Source organism: Pristis pectinata, chromosome 2 (genome assembly GCF_009764475.1).
Source record: "Pristis pectinata isolate sPriPec2 chromosome 2, sPriPec2.1.pri, whole genome shotgun sequence".
Taxonomy (NCBI): domain Eukaryota; kingdom Metazoa; phylum Chordata; class Chondrichthyes; order Rhinopristiformes; family Pristidae; genus Pristis; species Pristis pectinata.
The window spans coordinates 60,837,034-60,858,642 of record NC_067406.1 but is presented as its reverse complement, the minus strand read 5'-3'; the positions used below and the strand labels follow the sequence as shown (position 1 = coordinate 60,858,642).

Below are 21,609 nucleotides of genomic sequence, written 5' to 3'. Positions count from 1 at the left end.
TTCATGAATTGCTGGTTAACTTTTTTTTGAGCAGTGGTGGAAATAAGGAGCTTAATTCCCCGTGTATGGTGTTATCAGTTGCTGCAGAGATAGACATTTTATTCCTAGGTGAAGTGAGGAAAAGAGCAAAGGAAAAGACAGAAACCATAAAACAACTCTATAGTGTCATTTCATGACAAGTTTAGAATTACACCAGGCATCTGCAATCTGATTGTTGAGTTCCCCTGTAGATCACATTTTCTCAGGAAGGGCAGACACAGTAGTCTTATCCTGAGAACTAATTTATACCCATGTTATCCTACTAAATGTAATAATTAATGTCTAACTAATACAGTAGTGTAGCGGTTAGCGTAACGCTATTACAGCACCAGCAACCCGGGTTCAATTCTGGCCGCTGTCTGTAAGGAGTTTGTACATTCTCCCCGTTTCTGCGTGGGTTTCCACCAGGTGCTCCTGTTTCCTCTCACATTCCAAAGACGTACAGGTTAGGAGGTTGTGGGCATGCTATGTTGGTGCCAGAAGTGTGGCGACACCTGCGGGCTGCCCCCAGAACACTCTGCGCAAAAGATGCATTTCTCTGTGTGTTTCAATGCACATGTGACTAATAAAGATATCTTATCTTATGTATTGGATATTTATCCCACACAACTTGAAATCCCCATTTCTTTGTTCACTAATTTTTTTTTCCCCCCTGAAATTATTTAAATGTCAAGATATCATCTGGGTATACGTGGGATAAAGTCTGGAGTCAATGTTGTGGGCCGAAGGGCCAGTTCCTGTGCTGTACTGTTCTACGTTCTATTAACCTGAAATAATCTGAGGATAAGTGCATCTGTTTAGCTAGTTTGATTTGCCAACGTGCTTTTGGTTAAAAAAAATCATTTCCGCATTCTGTTTGCAGAAAAACCAATCCTTCAGAGCAGACATTCCCTGGACAGTTCAAGGCTTGTGGACAAGGTGGAATCTGCCCAACCTCTATGGATTACACTGGCAATGCAGAAGCAGAAAGGATTTCGTGAACAGCAAGCAAGCCGAGAGGAGAGAAGGCAGGCTAGGGAAGCCAAAATAGCTGAAAAACTGATTAAAGAAAATGTAAGCACTTCCACTTATTCCAAAGTGAAGTTAGATTGTTAGATTATTAGATTATTTGACTGTTAGATTGAATTGAAGGACTGCGTATCAAGTCTGGTGGGAGCTAATGATACTATTAATTGTGTTGTGATGATAAGATTCTACTACTTTTAATACAACTATATTATTTTTACTGCATTCATAATGATAGTTATTTGTACTGCATTTATCATTAGATATATAGCTGGTGTTTGAATATTTTTCAGTCTGCTTTCAATGTTGTTGTTTAAGAGATTTGGAACATTGAGGGAACCCAAGTTAAAGAAATACAGATATTTGTGGTTTACTCATCCAAAAAAGATAAAATGTGACCATATTTTAATATTTTCTACAAATTTTAAGTTCCTGATTCACTTTGTAGAGGACAAGAGCATAAGAGAAAGAAATATGGCTCACAACAACCATCAGTTTTAATTACATTAGTATAGCGTCAGCAATGTGGCTTAAATGTTATAAAGTTCAGCATAGATATTTCCAATTTGTCACAATCCATTTTTGTCACTGCCTCCTTAAGGGTAGAAACACAAACTATTCTATCCTCCTCCAATTAACCTTCCCATTTAATCCACCACCTCAATCTAGATCTAGTAATGTATAGTGAGATAGTTAATTGATAACCTATAGTATGTAACCTCTGTGGTAGAGTGATCACATAGAATATCACACTGAGTTTGGAATGAATTTGGAAACTATAGTTTTATATCTTGAATGTAAGAACCTATGACAATAAGAGAGGCAGGTTAGCAAAGGTTATTAGGGAATCAGGATTTAAAAGGTATTATAGAAAATAGTGGCATGTTTAAAAAAATAATTCATGATTTGGCATGAGAAAAAGAAACCCCAGAGGAAAAGTGGCTCAACAATGGAAAAGATAAAGATACTTGTAACTTAAAGAGACTTGTAATATCATGAAGAATAATGTCACAAGATTGCAAAGATTTTAGCATTCAGCTAAAATTGATGGAAGGGGGTTAAAAAAAAGAGACAAACTAGCATGAATCATTAAACTCTATAAATGTTAAAGCTTTTTTTAAAGATCCAAAAAGGAAGTGATTAACAAAAGTACCATAGGGACAGAGAGACAAAAATTATAAAGTCAAATAAGGAAATGGCAGAAAGATTAAACAAATACTTTGGGGAAAATTTCATCCTTTATCACTATACCAAGCATACACTAAGTGTGCGTAAAAGTATTGGCCCTCAGTCGCACTCAGTACTGCATGTTTGTTTCTATTAAAGAATTAATGCCCTATGGATAAAAGGAAATCTAAGTACTATACTAAGATTTTCAGAAGGCATTAAGGTTGGCATCGAAGGTTGCTGTGGAACATAAAAGATCATGGTGCAGGAGGAAACACATTGGCATGGATAGAAGGTTGACTAGCTAGCAGAAAACAGAGGATAGGCATGAATGGATCTTTTTCTGGTTAGGAAGATGTAATGAGTGTTGTATTACAGGGATTGGTGCTGGGGCCTCAACTTTTTACAGCTGAATTGTTAGTAAATTTGCCAATGTCACAAAGATAGGTATGGAATTAAGTTGTGACATAAGGAGGCTACAAAAGGATATAGATAGGTTAAGTGAATAGGCAAACATCTGGCAAATTGAGTATGATTTGGGAAAAATGTGAAGTTGCCTATTTTGAATCAGAATCATTATCACTGACATATGCCCTGAAATTTGTTGCTTTGCAGCAAATTTCACGACGTATGTCAGTGATTCTGATCAGGAAAAATAAAAATCATATTGCTAAATGATGAGATTGCAGAGATCCAAAGGATTTGGGTGTCTTAGGGCATGCTTCACAAAAGGCTGATGCACAAGCACAGTAAATAATTCACAAAGCTAACAATGTTATCATTTACTGCCAAAAGGTATTGAAAATATAAGTAGGGAGGTTGTGTTTAAGTTATAGAGAACATTCGTACACCTGGAGTGCTGTGACTCCATACTTAAGGAGGTTTAAAGGAGGAACCTGGAATTAGGTGCCTTACAAGGGATGGGCGGGCAAGCTAGACTTGTACCTGCTGAAATTTCCAAGAGTCAAGGTTAATTTGAATGAAACATACAAGATCATGAGGGTTCTTGACAGAGTGGAATCAAGAGGCTGCTTATTCTTATGTGAGAAGCTAGAACAAGGGGTCACTATTCTAAAAATGGCAACCCCTTATTTTTAAATATTATATAGTATAAAGTTTCTAGTTAACCCAGTGAATTTAAAAGGAGCACAGGAAACAGAACCCAGCGAGTCAGACTCTGAATCATTGGAATTTCTGAACCATAGGATATTGAGATATTGGAATTTTATTGTAATAGACTTCAACAAGATTTCAAAACAGTGGCAGAACGGGTCGATAGATAGCAGATGAAATTTAATGCCGAGACGTGTGACTCGCTATTCATCAGTTTGTGGGGGGCTGAAATGCAAATATAAAGCATAAACAATAAATTAGATTTAAAGCATTTAAAAATGGGCAAAGAAAAATAGAATAAGAATATGGCAAAGAGGTCATCAGAAAAAGAGAATTTTTTTAAAATCTTCATCACACACTCAGTTCTGAAGGAATGAAACACTGGTAAAATTACATTTTCAAAGCCATTGGTTGTTTTGTGGTTATTATAACTTATCACATTAAACAAAGCCAACAAATGGAGGTTGGTACACTTGACTGTAGTAACTCTAACTTCCGGCTTGTTTCTGCTGAGTAAGTAAATCAACTTTGTGCCCTGAATTCGGTGTTTAACTGTGCATTGTCTCTTTTGAAGTTTGATGAACATCAATAACCACACGGTTACTTTCAATTGAAAATCTAGGTCTATAACTACTGTTTGCTCCTAATGATACAAATATCAAGTATACTGGTGTGAATGTCTTTTACCAATATTTCAATTTAAGAACTAAATTACATTGGTTTCTTTTCCACATACTAACAAGATATTTGTTTTCATAGTTGGAGAGAGCCGGTCATGGATTAACAATAATCATTTTTATTCTGGCATTGTGTACAGACAAGTGGCATCATATCCTGATAATTGGCCTTCTGATTAAGTAGATAATCAGATGATTGCTCGGACCATAAAAGTGAACATACCAGATATTTTCAACTGAAACCAAGGCAAGCCATAAATCTTGCTTTGACTCAAATCTCCAGCCAAGGCAATTAAAATGTCAGTGTTTAAATACCTGAGGAAAATAATCTGTGGTATAAATCTCTGACAAAGTTCATGCAATGAAAAATAGTTAATTTGAATCAAGCTAACACAGACATAAAAAGTGAAGGAGAATTTATTACACATGGCCTTGAAAATCAGCTGGCACGTAGAAATGTGCTATGTTCTTTCACTGTGGGTGAAAAGCAGGAAACAAATTTCCCAATATAACTGCTAGAAAACTGGCACTGTAGCTTGTTTTTTCTTGAAAAATGAATGTAGTTGTGAAGCTGTGGAAGAGAATGATTAGTGATTAAGACATTCAGCTCAAGAGCATCAGAGAGAAACTTTTAATGGATATTAACAGAAAATATTCAGATCTTTTTAAAAATTAAAATATGGTTTGAAAAACAGTTTGACAAGACAATTGCTATTTTGTAATGACAGTTTTGAAATTGAGATTTGGAATTTAAAAAAATGTCAGTCACTGTTTATTACTTTCAGAATATTACAAAAATGGAATAGATTCTCAAATCATTGAATACTAGAGGACATAGCTTTGAGGTGAGTGGGGGAAAGTTTAAAGGAGATTTGAGGCAAGTTTTTATTTTACACAGAGGTAGGTGCCTGGAGTGTGCTGCCAGGGTAAGTGGTGGAAGCAGATACAAAAGCAATGTTTAAGTGGCATTTATACAGACACATACATGGGCAAGGAATAGACCACATGCAGGCAGATGGGATTAGTTTAGATTGGCATCATGATTGGCACACACATTGTGTGCCTCAGGGCCTGTTCTGATGCTGTACTGTTCTATAATTGTCCTGAAGTTTCTGCAATTTTTTCCCCATTTTCTCTGAACATTTTAATATTTAAGACATGATAAGAGATTGAATTAACAGTCAAATTTAATTAAATTGGAGTAAAAAAAAACTTGTTCACTCTTCAACTAATGTGGGAAGTTACACCAGAGGTGAACCAGTTGTTGGGGGAAGGGAGGCAGTAGTGGAGCTGTTTAAAATGGAATGTCAGGAAACCTCCAGAGATAATCCTAAACTGGATGTCTTTCCTCAAATGAACTTTATATGTAAAATATCTAATGCTATTGTATTGAAGATCAACAAACCTTTGGGTCAAATTAAGGAATGTACCTTGACACTAATAATAAACATTCATAAAATTTACCTTGCTATTCAAATGTTATATAATGGCTGAATCACCAAATGTAAGCAATTGTATTTCAAACAAATATGTTAACCACCTGATTACATGCAAGACACATTGATGAAACATTCTTTTACAATTTGCCAATACAGATAACAGTCTCCAGCACTACAGACATTAAAGCAGGCACTCATTATATAAGTACACTGAAGAAATCCACTCAGGATGAAGAAAAGAAAATTGGAACCAATATTGTATCAAAGGTGGAACGTCGTGAACATTTGAAAAAATCTGCCACACTTCCAACTTCTGTCACAGGTAATTGACACATTTTTTAAAATTTAAGAATACATTTCAAAAACCATTTCTATTTTGACATTAATCAAATAATTCTGCTGCTTCAAAGTTGTTTTGGGAATATGAATCCTGAAACATTGTGCTCTTAATATTTCTTCTGCACAGTGTGAGAAACTCGTCACTGAGCCTTCACTAGTCACCAAGATTTCATTTCCAATGTGATAGTCATTTTATTAACCTTTTAGTTAAGAATAATGGCCCTGAAGATCCTCAAGAGATAATGTTTTATGGGATAGGAAATCTCCCATCTTTATCTGAATCAGCAAACTGCTCTCTAAAGTGCCAAGAAAATCACTCAATTGTACCAAACCATCATGACTTGTCCAGAAGATGCCTCACTACCACAAACCTAGGTAAATGTTGGTCTTGCCAGCAACGTCCACATCCGCAAATGAAATTTAAAAAGTTAACAATTTGTTTTTGATGAATACAAAGTTGTTAATTATTGTGTGCAAGTTAGCAATGAAATTTGTTTTGTTCTTAATTCTCACATTCAAACCAAAAACATACTTCCTCTAACTGTTTCTCGGCTTTACCTGTAACACAAAGTTAAGGTTTAGTCAATAGCAGAATACCAAGTTAAAATCAAATTGAGAATTTTCACTTTCAAAACAACTTTGACTAAATAAATTATTTCTCCTTTGAAAACGGTGCTGTACAGTTCATTTTTAATATGTGGGCAAGATCCCCTGCAGAAGGGACCCAATAACATTAGAAGCAGGGTCAAAACTAAGTGGAAGTACAAGAAGTATGCTAGACTGCTGGCAAAGGATTAGGGCTATTAATGACAACTCACAGTAATGGAGGAAAAAAGATCACAATACCAAAAAAAACAGCTCTTCCCCTCATTGCACTGAATTCCCTCAGTCACCAAAATCCTCATCTGCAGTTTTCCATGGAAATGGTGCCAGTGTTACTTAGATGTACATGAACAATACCCTTCAGCATTTACACAAGCAAAAATTCTGAAGATACGAGTGAATCCCTGTCGTCGGTAATAATCTGGTAATCAGTTTTAGCTAGTCACCTAAATAACTGTGCAAGTGCCACTAGCAAGCAGTTGCTTATCAATGAATAAAAATGTCAAAGAAACTACAAATTGATAGAGATTAAATGATAAATGCTTATCATAATCGTAAAACTACAGCCTGGAAAAAATTGAACCATTACAATTTACCCACTCCCCAAATTATTGGCTTTGTGCTCTTTAGAAGCATGTTGTATTTCCATGTTCACTGAGTTAAATGGCACAGGAGTGCTGGTAAGAAAAAAATCCTTCGCTGACAATCTCGTACATTTTGTCAATTTGAGTGGGAATTACTACATATTACACTCTCTTGGTGATTTTTGTTTTAGAAGTCTCCAGGATGACTCTTTAAACATTACCTGTGACTACAATTAATCAGTATTTCAAAGACACTTGGACCAGATGGGGGAAAAATGATAGTGCATTGGATAGTCGTAAAATGAATTTCTTTACAGTAAGCTTTTCCTACCTTTTAATTGTAATGTCTTTACCTTGTATCTTACTCTTCAATACATTCATTTTTGTTTTTCTTGTTTTTTTTTACTAAATTCTCTTTACTAGTTGAAATTTGTGATTCGGTAGCTTCAATTCCACCAGTAAAGGAATTGCCGAAGAGATTCTCAACTCCTGAGGCTGCACCAGTATCAGTGGAACCTGCCTGGTTAGCCCTTGCCAAGAGAAAAGCTAAAGCTTGGAGCGACTGTCCTCAGATAATTAAATGACCCCAATAGATCTGGGAACTGCCACCACATCCCGTATAACTATCACTAAATAAATAGTGCTAAAGTGTATTTTTTGCATATAGATTAACAATTTTAAAAAAATCACTGCATGTGCTGCAGACATCACCTTTCTCAGTAAATCAAGAATGCAAATAACGTGTAGGTTGTAAATGTATATTTCCATTCACAGGCTCTGTAGTTTTTCCAATATACAGTTTAAATTAAAACTTTAAAGGAAATGCAATTGCCACTGCATACATTTAAATGTTGTGCTCTTCAAATGTTAAAGGTATTGTTAACTCCAGCTGCCACCACTTTACACCCAAATTTTCTTTCAGGAATGGTTAGAAAAGATCTTCCCTTTGCTCTCAGATTTATCATTTTGATTTGTAATGCTATGTCATTTAAATTGGACCTTAGAAGAAATGTAATGCAATATTAACTATTTTCATAATTATAAATTAAGTTTAATTTTATTTCTTAAATTACATTTAATACATGTGGGTTAAATTCTGGCATACATGCCTGTGATTCTGGAATACAAAGGTTTCTTCTGAAGTACTAACTGGTTAATGTTGTCAATACTTATAACAAGGTTTAGAGATTAGCTGAACTGTAGACCGAAATGTCAAGGTAAATATTGAAACAAATTACATACAATAGTTAAAAGTGACGAAAGATTATTGCCTCCCCTTCTCCATTATTTTTATTTTTCACCTTTCCTGTTGAACAAATTTTGAGTAAGTAACAGAGGTTTATAAAGTAAATATCTGCTTCATTGAATGTGATTGTGGAGTTCTGCATCGTAAATTATATTTTCAGCACTGCATTTCAGTGTGGATCTGCTCTGAACCTCAGTGGTAGTCTATCACTTTAAATCTGTCTCCAACTGCACAAGCATGCTTTATTTTGCATACTCATCTTTAAGATATAAGATTTAAGTACACGGGGAAAATAGATTACTGTTACGCTTGTAAAGGAATTGAGGGAATACAGAAATAAAGTCCACAAAAAATGCCATTTGTGCCATACATTACTTACCACATTTAGCACTCATGCTTGTGTCTTTTCGTGTAGCTACAGGTGACCCCTGCGTTATGGCAGTTTGGGCAAAAGAAATCTGCTGACTGAATTCACAAGATCATTACCAAAAATCTGGGATAAAGAATAAAAATTTGCATACAAAATTTGTAGGGAAAAAAGTAAATAAATAACAAACCCATCCCGCCCCCAAAACTCTCATTTCTTGATGCACGGTTGTTATATGGGCCGTTTCCTAGGAGCACAAATTCCCACCCCCAACCCCCGTTACTCAAGGGTTGCCTGTATTAAGTTTCGAATTGCTCAACCACTTTCTCTCCTTTAATGAATTTCTTTCCTTTTTTTAAAAAAGTATTTTTACTTCCTCTTTCCTCTTCATAATTATTTCTTCTTTGGTTCCCACTATTTTTGTTCTTCTTCAACTGAATTGCAAATAAGTATTTATTGAGTACCTTGAATGTCTGCTCTGTTTTCATTTTTTTTAAATCCTATTTATTTTGTTGACAGCCTGATCCTCTTCTCTCAACACTTACGTTTCATTTCTCTATTTCAGTTTCTCCCTAACAGGTTGATTTCCATATATAAAAAGAATGCACATTGGCATTTAACATCTGGCTCAAAAGTGCTTGTCAATCTTGCAAAATTTGCTAAAGGAAACCGTGTTTACAAATGTGAGACCTGTATACTGCTTCTTAACTTATCATATCTATGACTATTCCAACAGCCAAATAAATGTTATTCACTGAACAATGGGCTTTTCAGAAATATCTTTGGCTGGAAGAAATTTGAACAGGACTTACTAGCTTTTGTTTTCTATTACTATGGAGGGGAAGCAGCTGCTTTGTGAATATTTAAATCTTGAATCATTATCTCATATTTCACAAATGAACAGAATTCAACTGCAAATTAGTTTCTTAAATTGAATATAGTTTGCATGGATTTTTCTAAATTGATCCATTTTTGATAAAGTCATCTTCTACAGATGTTCCACCACTAACACAGTCCTATTGTTCCTTCAGTCACTGGGGACCAAAGTATTTAGAAATTCAAAACACATGATGATTTTGCTAAAATTGCATTGCTGCAAGCATATTTTCCATTGTATTAAGTTGCAAAGGATAGTAAAAGACATGTAAAGGATAAAAGGAAATTCAAATGGGTAGATAGTTTAATATAATTATTAGTTCCTGGCTGGTTAATTGTTCATTGGCACTACAGTTACATTTCTTGTTACTCAGGAATCAACTGGTTTGCACTTTGAAAAGCTGACTTTTATTAAAAGTACACAGCCTTCATTCCATCACAAATAAAATCTTATTCTGCCTACCTGAATGCAAAATTTAAATTCACAGGAATAAATCAGATTTTACCTTTACCAGCAAAAATATCACCCCTATAACATGCTTGAAGTAATGGAATTTTCAGCACTTTAAAACTAAGCATTTATGTTTTTAAAAACATCAAAAAGAAAACAGGATCACGACTGAAATTATGGCAGGAACTTAAGTAGAAATGGCAGCAATTCTGCCTATACTGCAACCAGGAACAGAAAATAGAAGGCTGGATAATTCAGATTAAACAGCCATTTTTTTTTCTTCCATTATAAAATATAAGCAGTTATCCACTAAGTATTTCTTTTGCCAATTTATGCACTTTATTGTGGTGTTTTTAAATTTCATGAAACTTGATTTAGGTCAGTATTTGAGAATCTACTTCTTTGGTTTTCTTGATGAACTGATGCACACATAAAACAAAGATTACATTTTAAGTACTATCTAAAGTAATGAAAGCACTGTATACTATGTCATTTGCTTATGTAATTTCTTTCTATTAGGGAATAAAATGTAACAAAAAATACAAACCCCACAGTTTTTATGTAGCATGTCCAGATACACCTTAAATGTTCTAATCTAGAAGCTCTTGTGGGCTTTCTATTAAGATGTTTTATTACAGTAAAACATCTTTCCAGGTAGGATTCAACGTAAATGCTATTATTATTGTCAACATACAGATTTTCATGCATTTGATTGATACAATTCTGACATTTGAAATTTATAAAAGATGGGTTCAAGTGTATTAAAATGTATGAAAAATAATAAAAAGTGCAAATTGTGTATATGTATAGATATAATGCAGACAAACCAGCACAGAAAACTTAACCATCCTGTTACTCCAATAACGAAAATATTTGGAGTGCCAACTTAAAGTCAGAAACTGAAATGCCGTATCTGTATGTTGTCCAAAACCTTTGCTTAAGCTACTTTGCACTAACAAACATTAAGTACTATTATACTGTCACTTTATATTAATCCTTGAAATTCAATCATAGCATTTGTTGAGCTAATTACATGGAGTTCCCATTTATTAAGCACTGAAAGGAATAAGCACTGTGTAGTTAATATAGAATAAATTATCAAAATGTTTGTTCAAGGGCAAGATTCTTATTTTTTTTGGAATACAAAACTTTTGTCTTGGTGAATATTTTGTTTATAATTTTACAATTTCATTTATCGTTTTAAAAACAATGTAGACAAACTATTTCTGAAATCATAAAAGTATAAAATGGCAAAGTTACATATAATTAAAATAACTATTCCTAATATTTCACTCATTTCATTGTATGTGATTTTATGATACAATGTTACTGTAACTTGGTTTAATTTTATTTTTTAAAGTGTACAAAGTGCGATTGTTTCTAATTGTGTTGCCTCTTTAGGTTTACATACCTTTGAATTCCAACACTGCACTTAATCCTGTAGTGTATAATGGAAAAGTGTTGTATGAAATAAATACCTTTTATTGACCAAACTTTTTTACCTTTAGTCTTTTGCTTCTTAAGATCTCAAAGAAATTCCATAAGAAAGCTGTCTCGATTTTATCCAGATATACACACTAGTGATTATCTGCCTCAGCGATCCCACACCAGTCAGACCCGGCATTGAACTGGAATCCCCATTCATTTGAGTGGAGTTTCCCGACTCAAAAGATTAGGAGGAAAACGGTAATCATTCCTTGCTGTTTTAAAGTGTTTTTCATAATCAAACAAAATGTTAAATTATGCACAAAAGTTTTAATAGATTTTAAATTTCTCTGAATTTACGGACTCAGTGAATGTCCCTTTAAGATAGAGAGTGTGTGTGTGTATGTGTGTGTGGGGCGTGCTTACGTCAATAAAAGATAAAGGACGTAATGACGCAGAAGAAGAAGTCAGAAGAAGAAAAGGAGAGAGAGAGAGAGAGAGAGAGAGAGAAGTGAGAGAGACACCAGCCTGCTAGTTTTCTCTATCGATGGATGAGAAACTATAACTGTGTCTGCCACTGAAATCCATGTATGGAAGTTGGAAGTAATCCGGTGGAGTTCACTTTGTTGCTGACCTGTAGAAGGAAACAGGTATTTGTGTGTGGACGACCACGATTCGGATGCTTTTCGGGGTGAGGAAGTCACTACCGAGTAAACACTGAAGTGTCGTTTGGGTTCCATCGTGGAACATTTGGATTTCGTATTTACTCTCTCTCTGTTTTTCTACATCTACGTCTTATCTTCTGACAACGGTGGTTGTTGAAGAAGCCCTTGCTCATGTTTCACCTTATGGCTTGCGGAACTGAACTTTAAGAACCATTCCGGAACTGGGAGTTTTGGACTTTGTCTCTCACACACACACACACACACACACACACACACACACACGCGAAGAGTTTAGTTTTGGGGTTAACGTTCAAGGTTTAACATTTTTGAATTCTAACATACTAACATTTTTACTTTTATTTTACGTATTATCATAAGTAGTGATTAATAAAATAGTTTTTAACACTGAATCATGCTCAGTGTGTTTCTTTTGTTGCTGGTTCGTGACAGTTAAAAACAATTAAGATGACTCCCAGGTTTGAGGGGAAGAGAGATTGTGTCCCCAGCAATGCCACCTGTCAGACATTCCATGATCAGGGTCCCAAGGTCTGCCACCTGAAGCCTAGCCATCACTAAGGCCTCACTTGCTCTGCCTGATTCCCAGTAAGTTTGAGTAGGGGTCAAATCAAGATCATCAGCCCAATAAGTATATATTCAGTTTTAAGTTGCTGAAGAATAAATATAATCCCATGCAGGCAGCTAACAAAATCAACTATTATTTCAGCAGGCTACTCAAAAACAATTTTTATCCTAATCCCCAACTGAATTTTTTGATTGGCAGTTTTTCCCTATTTGCAACATCTTGACAAATGATAGAAATACAGAAAATAGTAGGCCATTCAGCTCCGAGTCTGCTCTGGCATTCAATATGATCATGGCTGATCGTCTATCTCAATACCACATTCTCACTCTCTCCACTTACCTCCCGTTGCCTTTTGTGTCCAGAAGTCTCTTTACCTCTTCTCAAATACATTCAGCGACTCAGCCTCCACCATCTTCTCCACAGGTTCATCATTCTCTGAGGGAAAAAATTTATCCTTATCTTGGTCCTAAACATCTTGCCCCATATTCTGAGACTGTGACCCCTCATTCCGGACCTCTCAACCATGGGGGGAAACATTCTTCCTGCATCCAGACTAGCTAGCCCTTTTAATGAGACGACCTCTATTGAATACAGGCCTAATCGATCTAATCACTCCTCACATGACAGACCTGCCATCTCAGGAATCAGTCTGGTGCACTCACTCTACAGCAAGAGCATCTTTCCTTATCTAAGGAGATCAAAACTGCACACAATACTCCACGGTGGTTCCATGCCCTTGGGTACAAGGACACCCAGATGCATTTGTACATCGATATTTCCCAACCTATCACCATGCTTCATTTTTCTATTTCTCCCACTGAAATGAGCAACATCATGAATAACAATAATATACTGCACCTGGCAAATGAATAAAATCTCAAAACAAGAAACATTAATTCTTTTCTATCAAAGACTAGCTATAGTTATTTGATATATTGTGTAATCCAGAAATCTGGTAAAGGCAAATCAACTTTCATCTTTCCCTAGTGCAAAACCAAGCTGCTACTGCGTTACAAATTTTGCATGGAATACCATTATTTAGGTTACAATTCCACTACAGAACTAGATTTTAACTGCAAGAACAGTTTTAGTGGTGCAAAGCAGTGATGAAAGAACTTACAAATGTAATAAAACATTAATTTCATTTGATGATCTCAAAAAGTAATTCTTCCATCTTATTTCAGACTACACATCCTTCATTCATACAGTTCCCCTTAACAACATAGTGATTGAATCACTGCAGCTTCAAAAGTGGGAACTCCAGATGTTAAACATGTTATTTAGAGATTCACAATGATGGCGACTTACTGATGCTTGATTGGAAACTAAGTTGGTTATAATGCATTTCCCAGAGTTTGATTACTAGGTAATACAGATTGCATATCCCTGGGAGTGTGCCGTGGTTGAATGCCATATTCGACTTCAGCATAGACCAACTGCAACCCGATAATTATTTTGAGAGCATCTTCACTGTAAAGATTATAACGAGTCAAGGCAGTCACCACCCATTTGGGACATTCACACTCTCCATCATCAGTGCAACATGACTCCAGTATGAACTACCTACAAAGATGCTGGTCTCTCATAACATCTCCCAAACGTACAACCTCCTTAGAGAACAAGGACTACAAGCTCATGGGAAGACCACCTTTTCTATGTGCCGCAAGTAATACACCATGCTAACCTGGGTCTAAGTCCTGAAGCTCCCAACTCAGAAAGCATTTGGGAGTATCTTCACTGCAAAGATATTAGTGGTTCAAGGTTGGCAGTGCGTACTCAAAGTTTATTAGGGATGGGAAATAAATGCTGGTCTTGCCAATGTAAACCACTCTCCAAATGAATTAAAAATGAACACATAACCATGAATATAAACTACTCAATAGCACCATCTAGTGGCATTCCATCATTATCATGGAGCAACATTCAAGTATTTATCTATCCGTTAGCTAGAGTTGGATTCCATCCAACAGCAAGGGAAAGTACATATGTGGCAGTGTGTTAGCCTTTCTTAAAAAAAGGAAAAAATTACTCATTTCAATATGAACTCTGTTAGCAAGTCCAGCATTTGTTGCTGGCGTCTCATTACGCTTCTGAAGACAGCAATGGGCCTTGCTGTCTATGTGAAGAAGGTTCAATAACATTACAGTTGGGATTTTTAAGACTTTGATCCAGTATCAATGAGGGGATGGTGATGTATGTCTAAATTAGATGGTGTGTGTGACACGAAGGTAAATTTGGAAGCAAAGGTTTTACCATGCATCTTAAGTTTCTCGGCACTGAAGACTCTGGATTTAGAACATTTTGTGGAAGTCTAGGAGTTGCTTCAGTACATCTTCTGGACACTAAACACAGAAATCATAGTGTGTTGGTGGTAAAAGGAATGGCAGCCTAAGACAGTGGTTGAACTGAGCGAACAATTAGTTTAAGCTGGGGTCAGTCTGCAGATCAAGCAGTTGCTTTGCCCCAAATGATTTTGTGCAACATGAGGTGCTGCAGCCAAATCCTTCCAGGCAAGTAGATCTTATACAATCACATCTCTTCAGAATACCGAAGTGTCACCTACTTTAGTATTTGTGAGTGGTTCTCCAATGCAATTGGATGCTAAAAACTCCTCAATAAAGGGTGCTTCATAATTAAGGCATTTATTCGTTCCACCATTTTGAAGAATTACTTCACTACGAGTATAATCAGAATCAAACACATTAAGAGAAGACACAAGAGACTGCTGGAGGAACTCACTGGGTCAAACAACGTCTGTGGATGCAAAGAGATGGTCTGCATTTCAGGTCATGACCCTGCATCAGCACTCATGACAACCTAAGGTCACAATCAAAAATGCAGAACCTTCCCTTTGCCTCCACAGATGCTGCTTGACTCGAGTTCCTCCAGCAGTTTGTTTTAAGTGCATTAATATTGTTTATAACAAATATTATGACCCATTACAATTCAGGTTCTATTCCATGCAAATAAACTTTAATCTATAGCAACCACACAGGAACATTAAACTATTGACAGAATTCCATAGGAATTAACAAATACTTTATTAATATAAAAATAATTTAATGTCTTGTGCTTAAGATATTACAAAATCAATGACCAATAAATTTCGTTTTGCTTCAATGAGTTTTGTTTCACAGTAGGCTAGTCAGTCCTCTAGAAATTTGTACAGGTCTACAACAAAGCACCAGTATCCTAAGAACTCATTATGAAAGGCAAGAGAATAAAACTGAGTCATCATGTCTACCCCTTGGTTGTGATAGTTGGAGCATAATAATATAATGAAGAATTGAGAACAATTCTTAAGAATGACATGAAAAGAGACTTTGCAAAGTCCGAATAAACCTTTGCTACAATGAGACCCATGTAATGGACCTCCATGGAAAAAGGTCCTTGGGCCCAACTAGTCCATCCCATTTGCCTGCATTTGGCCCATATCCCTCTAACCTTTCCTATCCATGAACCTGTCCAGATGGGTCTTAAATGTTATTACTGTACCTGCCTCCACCATTTCCTCTGGCAGCTCGTTCCACATTCCCATTATTCTCTGTGTGGAAAAACTTGCCCCTCAGGTCCCCTTTAAATCTTTCCCCTCTCACCATAAACCTTTGCCCTCTAGTTTTAGATTGCCCTACCCTGGGAAAAGACTGTGACCATTCACCTTACCTATGCCCCTTATAAGGTCCTTCACTCCTGGGAAAACAGTCTCAGCCTATCCTTATAATTCAAGCCCTCTAGTCCCAGCAACATCCTTGTGAATCTGTTCTGCACCCTCTCTAGCTTCCTATAATGGCAAACAGGAATTGCTCACAACTTTCCAGTTCATTCTTCTAAGCAGATGGCTCAATACCCAGGTCTATTCATTGATGGAATATTTGTCAATGAAGTCTGGTTCTTATTGCATCCCTTGCACAACTTAAAATAGTACCACCATACACACTATTGTCATCATGTCAGAACTTACACAAAGCAAAGTTTCAAGATGGCAATAATAAACAATGGGAGGGCTGCACAAAGTGGCTTATTGCTTAGTTTAAATTCTTATCATGAAATCTGATGTCGATTTAATATTCATCTTTCATAGGTCATGGTCACCTTTCAACCATGTCTGAAAAGTCCACTAATTCTCAGAGTGGTAGAGGATATTGTTCGAAGTCCATCTAATTTCATAACGGCAAACTTTTCTAAGTAACACTGTGCATTGGTGAGATCCTGTTCATGTGATTTAGGTTACACAAAAATCTGCTGCGCCTGTAGTTCAAATTTTGCCATTGCCTGCATTTGAATTATGATAAAAATTGTACTTACATAGAAGGTACAATTAGTTATTCAGGAAATTACTCACTTTCACCCAAGGGTATTTTTTTTTGTTCTGATGTAGAGATCTCCAAACAATACACAAAGTTATTTCTACAACCCACAATAAGTTTCTTTTCCCATAAGACTGGTGAAGAGAAGACTTCACCTGGAAGGGAATATGAAGTAATCAATTCTCCTGTTGCAGCAGCAAGAATCCATAAGCTTCCATCAGCAGAAATCACAGCAACCAAAGTTCTACCATTAAAATCAGAGTTGGGAAAAATAAATGGAACTGCATATACTTGCTTGGTTGTTTCAAACTTCCACGCCAGATTTCCATCTTCATTCAAGCAATACACAAAAGAATCATAAGATCCAAATATTATTTTCTGGTCTGTTGCAGAAAAGTTGAAGATGCAAGGTGAAGAAAAGATGGGGCCTCCTGTTGAGAACTGCCAAAGCTTTAAAAGAAAAATAACTTTGTTAAAGAGAGGAACAAATTTAACTTATACAACAGTTTAAATCCATGCAACCTCGCAGACAATTCTGCTTCTTAAGTGTAATTTGCTATGTAGTTAAATGCAATACAAGCACATGAGAACAATGTTGTATCATGAGAGATGAATATCAGCCAGAAGAAGAGAACTCTCCTGCTTTTCTTCAATAGATCCTCTGTATCTACTAAGGATTGAGGGGGCTCAGTTCTGAGAGTGCAACATGTCCTCATTAAATACTTTAAAGAGTTAACTTAGATTATTGACTCAAGTCTTTGAGGTGGCTTCCAACTCCATTACCTTCTGATTCAGACTAGTCTACCACCAAAGTGAATTATCCCGCCAGCTCTATAAATGTACCCATGAACTATTTCTAATTACATAAATCAACATATACATATTAAAACCTGGAATAAGGCCTGGAACTTCAGTTACTTAAATTTATTTTAGACATATTTTAAAATGTGACCAAGTTTAGTCGATACCAAGTCAAAATATTTGTTAGGTATTTCAATGTCAACTCAAACAATACCTGATCGCCATTATGGCCAAAGCAATGCAGGCTCCCATCAACACAACCTATGTACACAGACCGAGAAGTACACTGTGGTGAAGAAAATAAGGGCTTGCCACAGGAACGTTTCCAAACTGCACTTCCAGTGTCCTGTTATAATGCATTAAAAAAATCTTAGTCTAAACACTGCTGTTTCTCTTTTTATTTTCATTAATGGTTGCAGAAAAATAATTTTGTCATAATTAATTTCCACTATAAACATCAAATATATGTAATCACTGAAAAAAACATACCATGGATATGATTTGTCCAGAAATTAATCTAAATAGAAGTTTGATGTATCTGACATAAACTGAGTATTTAATGTTTGTTGAGCAATGTAAGTATTACAAATTTAAATCATAACTTAGTGTAATTATAAATAGAAAATTATTTAAATTGTCCTAACTACAAATATAAATTCTGTAAAATGTATTTATCTAATTGTAGTTTGTATTATTTTAACAACTCAGACAAATGTTGTAGCATAGATTGAAGGGTGCTGTGGCACATATACTTACTGGATTGACAGCTACCAATGAATCCCCAAGAGTTCCCACATAAAGTAGCCTTGGTGATTTGTTTAAACAAGGAGTTGAGAACACTGCACCTCCTCCACAGTGCAATTTCCAGGCACAGACTTTATCCTATTCACAGAAGAAAAATCTTTACGATTGTACAGAAGTTAGTTATGATACTTAAAATAACAATTTGTGTTTTTGTTAATAAACATTGGTCTGCTTATAACATGGCTCCAACAGCCCAGTGTGAAAATGTTGATAAAATTATCCACTAAAATATTATCTTAGACAGACACGCTCTGAAGCTGAATTTTGATGAACACAATCCAATTCCTAAATCACTGGATACAAACCTCCACTTAACACAAACCACTATGAGCACAGATAATAGAGAAATCCCAAAACCTTGAAAATGTCTTCCAAAATCCTGGATATATATAATCACCTCTGTCATATCAGTATCCAAACCACAATCTACCTGCTGCTGAAAGCCGTAACCATTTTGTTTCCTTAAAGTTTGACTATTTCTAGTCTCCTCTCATCTTTCAGAAGACCATAAGATATAGAAGCTGAATTACGCCATTAGGCCCGGCAAGTCTGCTCCACCATTCAATCATGGCTGATTTTTTTTCAATCCCAGTCTCCCAACTTCTCCCCATGATCCTTAACTCCCTTACCAATCAAGAACCTTTCAATCTCTGCCTTAAATACACCCAATGACTTGGCCTCCACAGCCCTCTTATGTAACGAATTCCACAGATTCACCACCCTCTGGGTGAAGAAATTGCTCAGTTCAGTTTGAAAGGGATATCCCTACATTCTGAGGCTGTGCCCTCGGATCCTAAACTCCCTTATTAATGGAAACATCCTCTCTACGTCCACTTTACCCAGGCCTTTCAGTATACTATAGGTTTCAATGATATCCTCCTTCATCCTTCTGAACATTGAGTACAAGCCCAGAGACATCAAATGCTCCTTGTACATTAAACCTTTCATTTCTGGGATCGTTCTTGTGAACCTCCACTGGGCTCCCTCCAGGGCCAGCACATCTTTCTTTAGAATCGGGGCCCAAAATTGCTCACGATATTCCAAATGCATCTTTATGAAGTTCAGCTCATTCAAAAATCTGCTGCCCGTATGAGGAATGTCTCGAAGTCTCACTTCTGTGCTCCTGGTCTGACAAAGCCTCACATTTAAGATTCTCATTCTTGTGTCCTAAGCAGTCCAAGGCTTTTGCTCCCAATTATCTCTGAGCAACAATAGGCATCTTTTCCCAAAAGACTAATGAAATGCAATATTTCTAAGTAAAACAAATTAACTTCTATTAATTGTTTTCATAATGAATAAATGAACTGCATAGATTCCTTACAAGAATATCCAAAGCATATACATGCTGATCATGTGATCCAATGAAAACCAACCCCAGGTCAGGATCCACAATAGGAGAACTTTTCACTGAATTTTGCGTGCAAAAAGTCCAGTATGTTTCCCCATCGATGCTTCTCAACACATATATGAGACCATCATAACAACCTGGAAAAATAAATCACAATATAATTACTGCTTTCCTCGTTTTAATATTTGAAATCAGCAATCAGAAAATAAAACTAGCAATCGGGGTTTCAAAACAGGGGACTTGTTACACAAATGCTGTTCTTATTACTCTTTCAGGTGTATGAAAAAGTCCCTACTCTTTGTTGGTGCTTCTGTTTCTCCTGTTCCCCCCCCCCCCCCACAAGGATCAGAACAGTGAAAAAAACTCAAACTGTTTTACTTGCAAAATGTTGCTTTCTGCTTGCGAAGGATCATACTGCATCAACACAAATAATTTGCCTTTAGGTTTTTTAAAAATTTTATATATGAGGAGATTTGAGAATTCTTGTTTGCAAGTGGGCTCATTCATCTTAAATTCTGGACCCTAATGTCATATAATTTGTGATTTCTTGTTTCAATTAACAAAGTATAGCCTGAACAATAAATATCACGTTTCATACCCACGATAATAAAATTTCCACATCTAGACATACAAGCAGATGACTCAATCCGATCTCCAAGAATCCTCTCCCATTTTATTTCTCCGGAAAGAACATCAATTGCTTGCATCCTGTGAGAGTGAGATCCAATGTACACAGTTACATCTGAGCCATCATTTCCTGATATTACCAGGAGAGGTGATGCATCCACACATTTTGCAGTGTCAGATTTCCATCTAATTTCAAATGATACAGTTCTGGAATAAGTTAGGCGATTATCTGGAATGAATTTCCCATCTGTATGTGATGGATTTACTATTTGGCTTTCAAACAACTCCAGCCAATTATTCTTATCTGGTGTTTTCTCTTCACTTAATGATGTATCTTCATTCATAATTTCAGGAACATTAGAAAAATTAAGTTCTTTCTTTTCTTCTCTATTTGAAATACCTTCCATCAATTCATTATCTTTTTGTATACTAAGTCTATCTGCAGAGTTATCATAACTTAAATCTGTGTGTAGTTTTGTGATTCTACTCCCTCTACTTATGGTAGTAATGCTACCATTAATGGCTATTGATTTCCACTGGTTAATTTGTTTTGAATAAAATCCTGCACTTTTATCTTTCATTTTTTTTCGTTTTGTTTTCCTTTTATCATCCAGTTCTTCCTTGTTCTCAATTCCAAAAAGTATTGCATTGCTAATATAATTGTAAATATCTAGAAATGAGTCGTATAAAATGACTTCAGTAAGTCCAAATATCCTTTGTCCTACAAATGTCTCAATTTCTTCAACAAGTCTCAAAGCTTTTAAGGAATCCCCTCCACTGTACAGGAACATGCAATCATCAGAGGGATCAGTCAGATCTTCTGGAAGATCGAGAACAACCTGCAAACAAAAAATTGCATAAGAAAACTGTATGGACCACGTGTTAGATCAGTAATTCTATTAGTTATACCAGAAAGATAATTCATATATTATGACATGCATTTTACTCTTTACTGGCTACTCACTATCTAGCCTCAGAATTCTTTGAAAAAGTGAAAGAGAAAATAAAATGCATTTTATTTTAAAGTTTATTTTGACTTTGATGAAAGATTGGGAGATTTTTTTCCACAACATGCCCCTCAACGATGTTCTCTCTTGCTTACATACTAACAAATTCAGGGGAATAAATAACGGACAGAACTCT

At 35.9% G+C, this 21,609-nt stretch overlaps 2 protein-coding genes across 9 annotated transcripts in view; one reads left to right on the top strand and one right to left on the bottom strand.

Annotated features, from left to right (window-relative positions):
- cracd (capping protein inhibiting regulator of actin dynamics) overlaps window positions 1-11,215 on the top strand; it is a 195,797-nt gene extending 184,582 nt beyond the window's left edge. For all 5 annotated transcript variants that reach the window (XM_052009995.1, XM_052009992.1, XM_052009994.1 and 2 more), the window contains 3 exons: window positions 902-1,092; window positions 5,597-5,762; window positions 7,390-11,215. In XM_052009995.1, the coding sequence (XP_051865955.1) occupies window positions 902-1,092; window positions 5,597-5,762; window positions 7,390-7,550 (518 nt within the window). In that variant the 3' untranslated portion in view covers window positions 7,551-11,215. The remainder of the gene's footprint in view (window positions 1-901; window positions 1,093-5,596; window positions 5,763-7,389) is intronic.
- Window positions 11,216-14,988: 3,773 nt separating this feature from the next.
- The window catches only part of aasdh (aminoadipate-semialdehyde dehydrogenase), a 34,970-nt gene continuing 28,349 nt past the window's right edge, over window positions 14,989-21,609 (bottom strand). For 2 of the 4 annotated variants that reach the window (XM_052038378.1, XM_052038393.1), the window contains exons 10-14: window positions 20,438-21,305; window positions 19,813-19,976; window positions 18,444-18,569; window positions 17,902-18,033; window positions 14,989-17,336 (exon numbers count right to left, since the gene is read on the bottom strand). In XM_052038378.1, coding sequence (XP_051894338.1) covers window positions 16,914-17,336; window positions 17,902-18,033; window positions 18,444-18,569; window positions 19,813-19,976; window positions 20,438-21,305 — 1,713 coding nt within the window. In that variant the 3' untranslated portion in view covers window positions 14,989-16,913. Of the gene's footprint in view, window positions 17,337-17,901; window positions 18,034-18,443; window positions 18,570-19,812; window positions 19,977-20,437; window positions 21,306-21,609 lie in introns of those variants that run through there. The other 2 variants (XM_052038386.1, XR_007958173.1) reach the window with 2 other exon arrangements.